Here is a 14,689-nt window from a genome sequence, read left to right on the forward strand (position 1 = left end):
ACACTGTTCTAGTTTATAAGTGCAGCCAGGTGGTAGAAGTAGAATCGTTTAGGTGTGATTCATTTTAGAGAATAACTTCCAAGATAATATAAACATCTATATTCTTCTTCAAGGGTTCTGGAAGTGAAGTTGTGTCACTGCTGCTTGTTTTGTGATATAGACAAGTAGAGGAAAGCCTCAAGGCAAATCATTATATAAAAATTTTATCTTAAGAGCAATGCAAATCCATGGAAGAGCTTTTAAACAGAGAAGAATGTGATTAGATTGTGGTTTTAAACAAATCTCTGTGGAAAGTTTGGAAAAAACAAATTGGAGGGTGGCAAGAATATAGGTAGAGGGCTGGGGGAGGTCATGACAATAATCTAATCCTCTGTCTCCCTCAGAGATGATGAGCTTTTCTCCTGCAACAGACACTGCTAATTGCCTAAATTTTCATTGCTAAGACTTCCTACCTTCCTTTGCCTCTTTCTACTTAATAGGGATTGGGAAATGAAGTATTTAGCTTTCTTGGTCTCTCTAGAAGCTAGGGATGGCCATGTGACACAGTTCTGGCCTATAAAAGCAGAAATATACAGGAAGAACAAAGACTTCCGGGAAAGCTTTTTCTTTCCTGATAAATGGAGGAGATATGACTGGCGCTACTGCTTTTCTCCTTCTTTCTGTTTTAATGTGGATATAATATCCAGAGCTGGGGTAGATATTTTGAGACCATAAGGCAAGAAACAAGAAGAAAAGACTTAAGAAAAGAGAATATCAGAGCTGCCAATCCAGAGTCTGGCATAATTAACCAACAAAATCAAAGCCAATTGTGATTATTTGGCATTAATCACAAAGAGTAGAATTACCTGTCCGCTGAGTTAGAAGCTATCTACCTCTTAACTTTTCTAATGTGAGAAAAATAAGCCTTTATTTGTTTAAGCTAATGGTAGGTATTCTCTTGCTTGTTGTCAGAAGCATTCCTATTATATCAAAAAGAAGAGTCTATCACCAAAAAGAAGCGTACATTCAGCACTTTTCCAACCTTATCGATATTTCTACTAATCCTTCACTATCATCTTAGAGGAAAAGATATCCTTACTGCACTCCAAGGCAAATGCCCCTCAAGTACATACCCATTTCTTCCAGCACTTTTGATCAACCATTATTTCCTCATTCTTTTATCTTCACTTTCATAACCCTTTGCATTACCTATTTCATTGTCTGCCCGAAATGGATCTCTCTTCTCTGTTCCCCTGACAAATTACTATTATCTTTAAAAACCCAAATCAAAAGTTAATTATATTCTCTGTGAACATTCTTTCTTTTTACCTCAAAGGAGTTAATCTTTCCTTTCTAAATGATCCCATCACATTCTGCATATGTCTTATTTGGCATTAATCACAATGTATTAGAATTACTTGTCCACTGAGTTAGAAGCTGAGCTCTTTTAGAAAAGAGTTTGTGGTTTCTGAGGCTGGTGGTGCAAGACAGTCACCTTGGAACTTTAAAAAAATATCTGGATAGTCACTAACCTGGTAATTCTCATGTAGCTACTGCACAGGCCAGTATTTGGGAATCATTATCATAGCTCTTTTATCTCGAGTACCAAAATATAATGAGTGTATTTGTTAAAGAAATAATGAACTGTTACTGAAATAAACAATTATATTTTCTTTACCTGTAAAACTAGCCAATCTTTCCCGTTTATAGGATGGTTCTTCCAGGTCTTCTGCTATTGATTCACTAGTTGATGCACTTGACTTAGAAACCATACTGCTTCCTAAAACTGATCTTTAATAATAAATAACATGATTCATTTAGTTAGATATCCTTATAGACAATTAAGTATATAAATGAAAACATTATCAGATTGAGAAATAAAATATACTTTAATCATCTATGCAAAATTGCTAAAAATTAATGAGTTCTTTAAACATCAAGTTGATTTTTAATATTCTTTAAGTAAAAAGTCATTTTAAATATATTTTAGAGATAAGACATGTCAAAATCATGCCCAAAGTCCTTCAATGGATTACCAGTATATTTAGTGTAATAACCCAAAATACAGACTACCTACCTAGACGCTTTTCATTATCACTCTTCCCCCTTCCCTTTTCCTCTCTTTTTTCTTCTCTTTTTTAAGTTCCTCAATCTTGTGGAGCTCTCCTACTTCAGGAGGAATACCTTTCCTGTTCTCAGCCTAGAACACCCTTCCTTTCATTTCTCACCAGGTTTCTGCTCATTGTTCAAATCTCATCCTAAATGTATTTTATTCAATTTAATAAAGGTCCTCTCAGGATTTACTTAAAAAAAAAAAAGTATGTATTCAGTGGGAAACTGATACATTCAAGAACCCCAATATAATTTCCTTAAATATATAAACTAAACATTATTCCATAATATTACATAGGGTTTTTTTTTTCCTTTCTATTTATAGTCCCACTGCCCTCCAAAAGGGTGGGTGGGTCCAGTTTACTGAAATATCCTTTGTATGTTGAGCACTCCCATGGCTTCTGAATGCAAATTCAGAGGCTGACTCTACAGCAGCATACTTTCTCTTAAATCTCATGCTTAGTTGACATATGAAACTTTAAATTTGTCAAATTTAAAGTTACACATTTAACTATTTCCCCATAATCTTTACATTGCTTTGGGATGCACCGTTTCATTATCGCAGAGACTCTAAACTTCATTCCTATAAGCATTAATAAAATTTCAAGGATATTAGTATCTACATAATAAATGCATAACATTTCATTTACGAAAAAGAAAATGATGAAAAGAGAAATGAAACCCTAGAAGAAAAGGAATTCGCACGGGAGAAAAGCGGGGTAAGGAAAGCTACTCCTTCCCATAAATTGCAGCATAAGGAGAAATTGGAGAAAACTGTAGAAAGTGAAGAAATATGTCTGCGAGTTTGTGATGCTAGCCCCGTTTTGGTTCCTAAGGAAATCTTGAGTCAAATCTAAGTATTTTTTCACAAATGTTTTGGTGTGAGTGTAGGGGAACTTCTTAAGATATGCAAACCTCTATGAAAGGAACATAGATATGGCACATTAGGATAATATAGTGAAGCTGGGAGACTGGAGACATATATGCAACTTAAGTTACATATATGCAACTTAAATGAAAAGACAATATATATGACATAAAAAAGTATAGAATTATATACTCTACCTTGTCAGCTGCCCTAACATACTAGGATTTAGTGTATTTTGATAAAGGCTATAGGAAGTTACACATTCTGATACAAGTGAGCCTTCTTGTGATGTCAATAGTTTACTTGGCTTTGCTGTACCAATATGTGAATCTGGATGGAAAAGAGGTCGAGGAGTAACATCAACTCCATGTGCATCAATCACCTGTGGAAAATGGTAATATAAAACAAAATAAGTAAAAAAGATGAGGTTCCTAAATAATAGAAAATAGAAATAAAAGTAGTAGAAAAAAGATGAGTATAATGTTTCTAGGATAGGATGAACATGAAAAATTTAATGATAAAAGATTTTATGCTTAAAATTGTTTCTTAATTAAACATATTTTTTTAAAAATACTGTTTTATCCATATACAAACAATATAGGTTAATTTCAAGAACATAATTCATCCAGATTGTCAATATTTTTGTATAGTTAGTTTCCTTTTTTGAAGAATGTCCCATTCAAGTCTTTTGCATAGTTTTCTATTGAGTTTTTATTGAGAAGAGAAGTCATTAGTGTTTCCAAATGTGAATCCTTTCAGTTTTATGTGTTGCAAATATCTTCTTTCACTCTGTGGCTTCATTTTATTTGTGATACCTTTTAATGAATAGAAGTTCTTAATCTTAATGTAATCAAACTTATTACATTTTCCTTTACAGTTTATGTTTTGGATATCTCATTCAAAAAACTAATCCCACTCCTGAAGTTATGAAGGTATTTTTCTATATGTTGCTGGTATAAATACAATTGCTTTTTGTTTTGTTTGATTTTATCTGATATCCAATAATCTTGCTAAATTCTTATTAATTTGATAATTATCAGTAGGTAACTTTTAATTTTACATGTAGACAAATGTGTCATCTACAAATAATCAACATTTTGTTTCATCCGTTCCAATTCTTATACTTTTCATTTTTTCTTGCCATATGGAATTGCTAAAACTTCCAAGAATGCTGGATAGATGTGGATCTTTCTTAGAAATGCTTCATCATTAAAAATGATCATTGCTGCATGACTTTGTAGACTGGGATCAGATTAAGGAACTTCTTTGTGATTCCCAGTTTCAGAATCTTTCTTTTTAATCATAAATAAATATTTAATCTTATCAGATATTTTCTATCTGTATTGAGATAATCATATGCTGTTTTCCTTTAAGCAGTTAATATGGTGTATTACACTGAAGGATTTTAAAATATTAAACCAATCTTGGTATACACTCCACTTCCTCATGATGTATTATCTCTTTTTACTGTTATTAAATTTTGCTAATATTTTATTGAGGATTTCTCCATCTATGTTTGCAAGTAAGATTAGCTTGTAATATTTCTTTCTCATACTGTTATATTCAGATTTTGACATCAATATAATTCTAGCCTCATGAGTTTGGGGTTATACCACTTTTTTTGTTCTATTTTTGTCCATATATATTTAGCACATATCACTAATGAAAAACATCTGGGTCTGAAATTACCTTTAAGAGGAGGTTTTTAAATTATTCATGTTAATTTCTTTAATAGCTTCCAATTTTCAATTTTTGTTTGTCTTGGTAAAAATGTAAGTTTTTAAAAGAATTTTTCCATTTTATCTTAATTTTCAAATTTTTAAAATTCAAAAGTGAAATAAATTTACCACAATATGAATTATCATTTAGAATAGCTTTTAAAGTGTACAATTTAGTGGTTTTTAGTACATCTATAGATATGTGTAATTATCATAACAGTTAATTTTAGAAAGTGTTTATCACTTCAAGAAGAAATTCTATATCCTTTAACTTTATCCCCCTAATTCTCCTCTCCCCTCCTAGCCTTATGCCCCACTAATATATTTCATGTTTCTACGAATTTCCCTATTCTTGATTTTCTTATGAGTGGAATTATACACTATGTGGTATTTTGTGACGGCTTGTTTCAGTTAGCATAATGGTTTCAAGATTCATCCATGTTGTAGCATATATTGGTACTTTATTACTCGTGATTGAATAGTGTTTCATTGTATCAATATACCATCTTTTGTTTAGCTATCTGTCCATACCTTTTAGCTATTATGAATAATGTTGCTATAAACATTCAGTGTAAGTTTCTGTGTGCAAATTTATTGTAATTTCTCTTGAATGTATATACCTAAGAGTGGAATTGCTGGGTCATATGGTAACAGTATATTTAACCTTTTGAGGAAATATCGCTGTTTTCCAAAGTGGTAAGATCATTTTACATTCCCATCATCAGTGTATAAGGGTTCTGAATTCTTTACATCCTTGCCAATACTTTTTATCTTTTTGATTCTAGCCATCCTAATAATTATTAAGTAAATATCTCATTGTGGTTTTGATTTGCAGTTCTCTGATGACTAAAGATGTCAAGTATTTTTTCATGTGCTTTTTGACCATTTGCATACGTTCTTTGGGAAAACGAGTATTCAAAGCCTTTGCCAAATTTTTAATTGAGTTGTCTTTTTATTATTGAGTTGTAAGAGTTCTTCATATATTCCAGATAGAAATCCCTGAACAGATATATGGTTTGTAAATATTCTCTCATATTCTGTGGGTTGACTTTTCACTTTCATGTTATGTCCTTCAAGTCACAAACACTTTTACTTTTGATAAAGTCCAATTCATCTATTTTTCTTTCGTTAGTCATATTTTGTGTCAAATCTAAGAATTTTTTTTTTTGCCAAATCCACAGTCATGAAGATCTACCACTATGTTTTCTTCCAAGTTTTCTATTTTAGCCTTTACATGTAGGTCTCTGACTTATGTGGAGTTAATTTTTATATGATATGGGGTAAAGGTCTAACTTCATTCTTTTGGATGTGGCAATCTAGTCATTCCAGCACCACTGACTGAAAAGACTATCCTTTTCCTATTGAATGCTCGATATCCTTATCAAAAATCAGTTGACCATAAATGAATGGGTTTATTTCTGGACTCTCAATTCTACTCCATTGATCTCTATGTCTATCTGTGTGCCAGTACCACACTATCTTGATTACTGTTGCTTTGTAATAAACTTTGAAATTGGAAAGTCTGCCTACTTTCTTCTTCTTTTGCAGAATTGTTTTGGCTATTCTGAGTTCCCTGCAATTTCATATGTATTTTAGAATCAATTGTCAATTCATACAAAGAAGTCAGCTAGAATTCCAATAAGGATTGTGTTGAATCTAGAGATAAGATTAGGGAGTATAGCCATCTTAACAATAGTAAGTCTTCCGATCCATGAATTTGGAATACTTTCCCATTTATTTAGATCTTCTTTAATTTTGTTCAATAATGTATTATAGTTTTAAGAGCATAATATTTTACTTCTATTAAATTCATTCCTAAGTATTTTATTGTTTTTGATGCTATTTGTGAAATTGTTTTAATTTTCAAATTGTTTATTGCAAATGTATAAAAAATACAATTAATTTCCATATTGATCATGTATTCTGCAATCTAACAGGATTTGTTCATTAGTTTTAATAGTTTTTTTTTTTTTAGTGGATTTCTTAGGTGTTTCTATATGCAACATTATGTCTTCTGAAAGTAGATAGTTTTACTTCTTCTTTTTAAGGTAGATGCCTTTTATTTCTTCATCCAGCTTAATTGTCCTATCTAGAACTTTAATACTCCTAGTTTAAGTATTCTTTACCATAAAAGGATGTTAGATTTTGACAAGTGCTTTTTCTACATCTATTGAGATAATCATGTGATTTTTACTTTTTTTTTCCTACTGATATGATGTATTACATTAATAGATTTTTAGATGTTAAACTATTTGCATCCCCGGGGTAATTCCTACTTGTTCATTGTTATGAGATCAATTGTCTCTCCCCAAATTCATACGTTGAGGCCCTAACCCCCAGAACCTCTAAATGTGACTGTATTTGGTTACAGGCCATTAAAGGGATAATTAAGTTAAAATGAGGCCTTAGAGTGAGCCCTAATCCAATCTGACTAGTTAGAGGAACAGTAGATTAGGACAAAGAAACACCAGATAAACACACACAAAGGAAAGATCAGGTAAGCACACAGCAAGAAGGTGGCCATCCACAATCTCCATTTTTAAAATAGTTTCTCTTTATTAATATTCTCTATTTGTATTTGACATGACATGGTCATCATACCTTCTTTAATTATGGTTTCTTTAGTTCTATAAAGATATTTATAATGGCTACTTTTAAATCTCTTTGTGAAATCTGACATCTGGTTCCTCCCAAGACAGTTTCTGTTGCCTACTTTTTTTTCACCCACAATGAAAAGCCCAGGGCCAGGGAGCTTTCCTTCCCAACTTGTTCTATGAGGCCAGTATTACCCTACTATCGAAATCAGACAAATATATCACAAAAAAATAAAACTACAGACCAATATCTCTTATGAATATGGATAAAATATCCTCAACAAAATTCTAGCAAACCAAATCTAGCAACGTATAAAAAGAATTATATTCTGTAACTTCATTAGGTTGCTAAGGCTGCCATAACAAAATATCACAGACTGTGTGGCTTAAACAACAGAAATTTATTAGTTCTGGAGGCTAGACGTCCTGGCTTGATCCCACTCCTTGATCTTTTAGTCTACTAATATGGTAAACAATAATGATTTTTAAATGTTGAAACAACTTTGCATGCATTATCCTTACTGGTCATGACTATCTTTTACATAGTATTGTTAATACTATGTAATACCCTAATCCCAATGAGATGGTATTGAGGGGTGGAACCTTTGAGAGACAATTAGGTAATGAAGAAGGGGCCCTCATGAATAGGATTAGTGTTTTTATAAGAGGTCAGAGAGCTAGCTAAATCTTTCTGACATGTGAGAGAAGTTGGCAGTCTGCAACCTGAAAGAGGGTCCTTGTCAGAACCTGGACTTCCAGCCTCCAGAACTGTGAGAAATAAATTTGTTTATAAGCCACCCACTCTAGGGTACTTTGTTATAGCAGCTTGAGTTGAGTAAGATAATAGTACATGTAATAAATATATAAATATATAGTATTCGTTTATTAAAACTATGTTAGGGCTGTTTCCATTTTTGGCTATTATAAATAAAGTTATTATAAACATATACTTTCTCTTGTATAAATACCTAGAAATGGAATGATGGATGATACAATAGGTATAATTTAATAAACTGCCAAATCGTTTTTCATTTTCCCTTTCTACCAGCAGTATATGAGAGTTCTGGGTCGTTCACATATTTGTCAACATTTGATATGGTCAGTCTTTTAGTTTTAGTCATTCCAACATGTGTGTAGCAGTATTTCACTGTTTTAATTGCATTTCACTAATGACTAATAATGATCATCTTTTGATGTGCTCATGTGCCATCTAAATTGAACTTTGGTGAAGTTTGTTCAAATGTTTCACCCATTTTTAAAATTAGGTTGTCTTAATATTGTTTTGAGTGTTGTTGATATGTTTTGAATACAAGTATTTTATCAGCTATATGCTTTGTAAATAATTCTTCCCATTGTGTGGCTTTTCTTTCCATTCTCTTAGCCATGTCTTTCAAAGACTATAAGTTTTAATTTTAATGAAGCTGTTTACCAATTTATCTTTAATGGACTGTGTTTTCTGGTGTCATATTTAAAAAATCATTGCCTAGCCCATTCAGATTTACTAATTATATACTTTTCTGCATATGTTATACTTTAAAAGTTCTAAAAAACTCAATTCTTAAAATTATAAGTTCCCTAATGAGATAAGATAACCAATTTCATAACAATTCATTTTATGATATTTTCTAAGGTACATTGCAAAGAGTGGATGACAGGTGTACTCTATTAAAACTGAATTTGTTGTAATATCATAACCAACGAGTTAAGGTCATGAGTAGACTTTTATCATTCTACTTTAATGATTTTCTTACTAATAATGAATTATAGGAGCCAAATGCCAATATTATGCTTTAAGGTATGTTATGTGGTAAGGACTCTAATAAAATCAATATGTTAATATTAGAAGTGAGTGATTATTTCAAAGCAGCATATTTTCTAACTTTAACATTTCATCAACTTCTTCAGGGTGTCAATTGCTTTTTTTAAAAAATAAGTTTATTTATTTAAATTAGTTTCAAGTATACAGTACATAGGTTACACATCTATATAGTTCATAAAATGATCCCCCTAATTGCTCCCTCCCTCCCCTGGCCCTCCACCTAGCCATCATATTAATGCAAACTGCATTCCCTCTGCCGTGCTCCCCATCCCCGTGACCAACTATCAACTACAAATTTGTACTTCTTTAACCCTTCACCCATTCTCCCAGCCTCCCAACCTCCCTCCCCTCTGTCTGTCACTAAATTGTCCACTATATTTGTGAGTCTGTTTTTGATTATTTTGTTCTTTTTGTTCCTTAGATTCTGCATGTGATATGTGGTATTCATCTTTCTCTGGCTGACTTATTTCACTCAGCATAATAACCTCTAGGTCCACCTATGTCGTTGCAAATGGTAGGATTTCATTTTTTTTTTTAATGGCTGAGTAATATTCTATTGTATATATGAACCATAATTTCTTTATCCAATTGTCTGTTGATGGGCATTTAGGTTGCTTCCATTTCTTGGCTATTGTAAATTGTGCTGCCATGCAAAAAAAGAAGCGGAACCAACTTCTTACACCATATACAAAAATAGACTCAAAATAGATTAAAGACTTAAATGTAAGACTCGAAACCATAAAACTTCTAGAAGAAAACATATGCAGTAAACTCTCTGATATTACTAACAGGAATTTCTTTTCAGATATATCTCCTCGAGCAAGGGAAACAAAAGAAAAAATAAACAAATGGTACTACATCAAACTAAAAAGTTTTTGTACAAAGTGTCATTTTCAAATAAACTCAGAATTCTAAAAAATATTACCTGAATGGCGGCCCTTGTATTGGAAATACTGATTTTTTCTGTTTTTATGTCAGGTAGAATCACCATGGTTTTTGACGCACCCATTCTGCTTTGGTATGCACTAGCATATCCTTTCACTTGAACTCCTCTTGCCAGACCAATAAAGCTAATAGACTTCGCTGGCTGTGTGCCAGTGTTCCTATATCAGGAAAAGAAAACATAATACAGCAGATCCACAATTGAAAAAAATGAACCAATAATAAAAAAACAGACTTTCATTTAGAAACATGGAAACAATATAAACATATAAACAAGAAATAATAATAGCAACTGAAGAGCTCTTTATGAGTAAGCAAAGTTCTAGAATGTTTATATGCATTATGCCAATCTTTCCACTCAGAAATTCTAAGAGGTTACTATTAATATTATTTTATATAAAATTACAGAGGTTTAGAGGGAAACATTTCTACTAGAGTTGAAATTTAAACCCAGGCAGTCAGATCAAAAGTCTACACTGATTTATCTGGGTCTGTTTCCTTATCTGTATAATGGGGATAACAATAGTATCTAACTCATAGGTTATTTGAGGACTAAAATAATTAATTTATATATTACAGCTAGGAATTACCTGACACAGAGTAAGCAGAAATGAGTGCAGAGTGCAGTTACGCAGGTAAATTGAAGCATAAATATAAGCCTATGAAAGAATATAATGTTCCTGCCTGAACAATTATATAATTTTTAATGAGAAGTTATAATCAAAATGTTTGTATCCCAAAGAAAAAAATATGATTTCACTTTTGGATCTATTCTGTAAATTCCCTAAGACAAAAGCCTACCTTATCACTTGTTCATTCTAGTACTCTGATTGTACTGTGGATATCTATAAAATGAAGATGATCTTCCCTTAAATTAAAGAAATATATTTTCAAAGAAAACATTTCTAGCAATACTTTTACTCTCCAAATCATAAAATATCAGAAAAGAATATTTTTACAATCCACTTTTCATATTTTATTTTTCTTTGAAGCTGTTACTACTGCTTGACACTTTGTAGTTGTCCACTCTTCTACTGGAATAGAAGCATGTTTATGGCAAGAACTCTGTCTTGTTAATTGCTATATCCCTAGCACCCAGGACAGTGCCCAGTATATTGCAGGCACAAAAAGTGTATTTTTAAATGAATAAGAGAATGTCATTCATGTACTATTTCAAATTTATTCTTTTCTACTCTATCCTCCCTCCTTCAGTCTCTAAATGACTTTGCCTCCAAAATCTCTAAGAAAATAAAAGTGATTTTTCACCAGGTAAAAACTCCTTAAATTATTTCTCCATCTTATATTCTCCTTTCACCTCCTACAAACTCATCTAAGTCATCTTTAATTCTATATGAAATATAGAAATGTATTTCTATATTTATTTCCTTTTTCAATAAGAGTCGCCATTCTTATCTAAGACTGATCTTTCTACCTGTGCTTTGGAACCTGTCTCTCACTACTTTCTCAGGAGCTCTTTTCCATCAATAATTTGTCTCCTATATCTTAGTTCCTATCTTTTCCCTCATGTATAATTAAGCTCCAGTCATTCCACATTTAAAATTCCTTCCTTTAACTGTCTTCCTCTATTACTATATCTCTCCTTCGTCTTTAATATTTTTTATTTTTCAGCTTTAGTTGGCATACAATGTTATATTAGTTTCAAGTATACAACATAGTGACTAGACGTCTATAAAACTCACAAAGTGATCACTCCAAAAAACCTAGGGCTCTTCTGACACCGTACAGTTATTACAATATTACTGGCTATATTCTTTATGCTATACTTTATGACTATTTTGTAACTACCAATTTGTGCTTCCTAATCCCTTTCTCCCTTTTCACTAACTCCCCTCCAACCCCCTTTCATCTGGTAACCCTCAAAATGTTCTCTGTATCTATGAGTTTGTTTTTGTTTATTTGTTCTTTAGATTCCATATAAATGTGCAATCATATAGCATTTGTCTTCCTCTGACTTACACCACTAAGCACGATGTCCTCTAGGTCCATCATGAAATATCTTTTTCCATCCCATTACTTTTAGTCTGTGTCTTTTAATCTGAAGTGAGTCTCTTAGTGAGGCAGCATATATAAGGGTCTTCTTTTCTTATCCATTCAGCCATCCTACCTTTTGATTGCATCATTTAAGCCATTTACACTTAATTGTAAATAGATATGTAGCTATTGCCATTCTTTATTTAGATTTTTGATACATGTTTTTTTCTTCTTCTTAAGGCTCTCCAACATTTCCTGTAATACTGGCTTGGTGGTGATGAACTCCTTTAGATTTTTCTTGTCTGGGAAGCTCTTTATATGTTCTTTGATTCTAAATGATAGCTTTGCTAGGTAAAGTAATCTTGGTTGTAGGTCCTTGCTTTTCATCACTTTGAATATTTTGTGCCAAACTCTTCCGGCCTGTAGAGTTTCTGTTGAGAAAGTGGCAGACAATCTTATGGGGTGCTCCTGTGTAGGTAACTGCTTTGCTCTTGCTTTTAAGGTTCTCTCTTTGGATTTAACCTTTGGCATTTTAATTATGATGAGTCATGGTGTGGGCCTCTTTGGGTTCATCTTGTTTGGAACTCTCTGAACTTCCTGGGGTTGTATGTCTATTTACTTCACCAGGTTAGGTAAATTTTCCATCACTATATCTTCAAATAGGTTTTCAATTCCTTGCTCTCTCTCTTCTCCTTCTAGTATCCCTGTGATGCAAATATTGTTATGTTTGATGTTCCAGAGGCTTCTTAAACTAACTTCATTTGGGGATTTTTTTTTTTTTTTTTTGGTGCTGTTCTGATTGGGTGTCCTCTGCTCCACCACCCTCTATGTCACTGATTTGATCCTCCATTTCATCTACTCTGTTGATTCCCTCTAATGTTCTCTTCATCTCAGATATTGTATTCTTCATTTCTGACTGGCTCTCTATTATGTTTGCCATCTCTATTTTTGTCTTTTATCTCTTTGTTAAAAGTTCTCACTGAGTTCATCTACTCTTCCCGAAGTTCCATGAGTATTCTCATACCTAGTGTTTTGAACTCTGCATCTAATATATTGCTTTCCTCCATTTTGGTGAATTCTTTTTCTGGAGCTTTGTTCTGTTCTTTCATGGGGGACATGCTTCTTTATCTGCCCAAAATAGGGGAGATAAAGAAGCATGTCTGTTTCTATGTATTAGGTATGGCTGTGTCTGTTTCTATGTATTAGGTATGGCTCCTAAGTCTCCAGTCTTAGTAGAGTGGCATTATGTAGTAGGTGTGCTGTGGGGCCTAGTGGCACAGTTCTGGAGTGGGAGGGGGTGTCCAGCTGCAGACCAAGTTCAGCTACAGCCTGTGTACCTCTGGGCCACCTGGTAAGAATCACCAAGCAATCCACATACAGCTGCCATCTGTAATGGGCTTATAGGTTCTAAGTCAGAAACCAAGGCCGGCTACCACAAGTGCAGGGTTTCGGGCTGCTCAGCAAGATGTACAGGGCACTACGAGGCCAGATGCTGCTTCTCTGGGTTTTATGATACTTTCAGAGATTTTATGAAATTTCGCAGCAGGAGCCAAGACAGTCCATTTATATGGAATAAATCACTGGAAACAGCTCTAATGGGCCCACATGTTGGGAGAGGTAGAGTCTAAGGAAATCCCCTGGGCTGAGTGACCTGTGTCACCTAGGATGATCATGACTGGGATACGGCAGCACCTGCATCTACAGGCTGGGAGAGGGGAGGGCTCAACAAAAGAACAATGGATTCTGCCTGCACCTCTGTTCAAGAGAAAGCCACCCCTCTAGCCCTTGCCCTGAAGCCCAACACATCAGCACCTACTTGTATGACCTTGGTGGCGCTCAAACACTGGAGCTCAGAGCAAGCGAGTCTGTCAGCGAGTAAGGTGGAGCATAGACCCTTGAAGAGGAACAGTCTCCAACTCCCGCAGCCCTCCATCTTACTCAGCCACAGCCTCTGCTGGTTTTCAAAGCCAGAGGTTGTGGTAACTTCTCTTCCCTGCACTTAAAACTCTGGGGAATCCAGTTTGTGGCCAGGACCCTTTGCTCCTTCAGGTGGGGGAAGTGGCGCTGCAGCCAAGTGAGCCCTCTTCATTCTCAATGGCCATATGTGGTTGTAGAACCGGGCTTTCCTGTCTCCATCCCTCCGAATATTTTGAGGTAACCTGTTATTTTTGTCCCTAGTTGTAGAGCTTCTGTTCAGCCAGACCACAGGTGACTCTGCGTGCTGGCTGCTCTGTAGTTTTGTTATAATTTTGGTGTGGTTCTTTTTTGACTTTTTTTTTTTTTTAACTTGGATTGCTGGACACTTTCCTTATCTGGTTTTCTTTCTTTTTTCATCCTTGGATTTCTTCTCATTTCTATCTCCATTCATAGCTTAGGTGAACTCATCCAAAGCTATGTTTTAAATACCATTTATATGATAATGACTCCCAAATATATCTAATTGGACCACTCTTCTGAACCCCAGGTCCATATATCCATTTGCCTATTTGACATCTCCAACTAAAAATTAGCATGTCTTTGAGCTCCTGACAGTCTTGCTCTCACTCCATCCAGCAAATATACTCCTCTTGCAGTCTTCGCCTGTTTGTTAAAGGTAATGCTGTTATTCCAGTTGCTCTGGTAAAGAAAAAAAAATAAACTTAAAAACATATCCAGAATCCAAACA

General features: G+C 33.8%; 1 protein-coding gene across 1 annotated transcript in view; it reads right to left on the reverse strand.

Moving 5' to 3' along the window:
• Positions 1–14,689, reverse strand: part of DNAI4 (dynein axonemal intermediate chain 4) — an 82,780-nt gene that overhangs the window by 60,609 nt on the left and 7,482 nt on the right. The window contains 3 exon segments of the mRNA XM_039838521.1: positions 1,658–1,770; positions 3,157–3,341; positions 10,016–10,193. Coding sequence (XP_039694455.1) covers positions 1,658–1,770; positions 3,157–3,341; positions 10,016–10,193 — 476 coding nt within the window.

This window comes from Pteropus medius, unplaced genomic scaffold (assembly GCF_902729225.1).
Source record: "Pteropus medius unplaced genomic scaffold, Ma_sr-lr_union100, whole genome shotgun sequence".
NCBI classification, from domain to species: Eukaryota; Metazoa; Chordata; class Mammalia; order Chiroptera; family Pteropodidae; genus Pteropus; species Pteropus medius.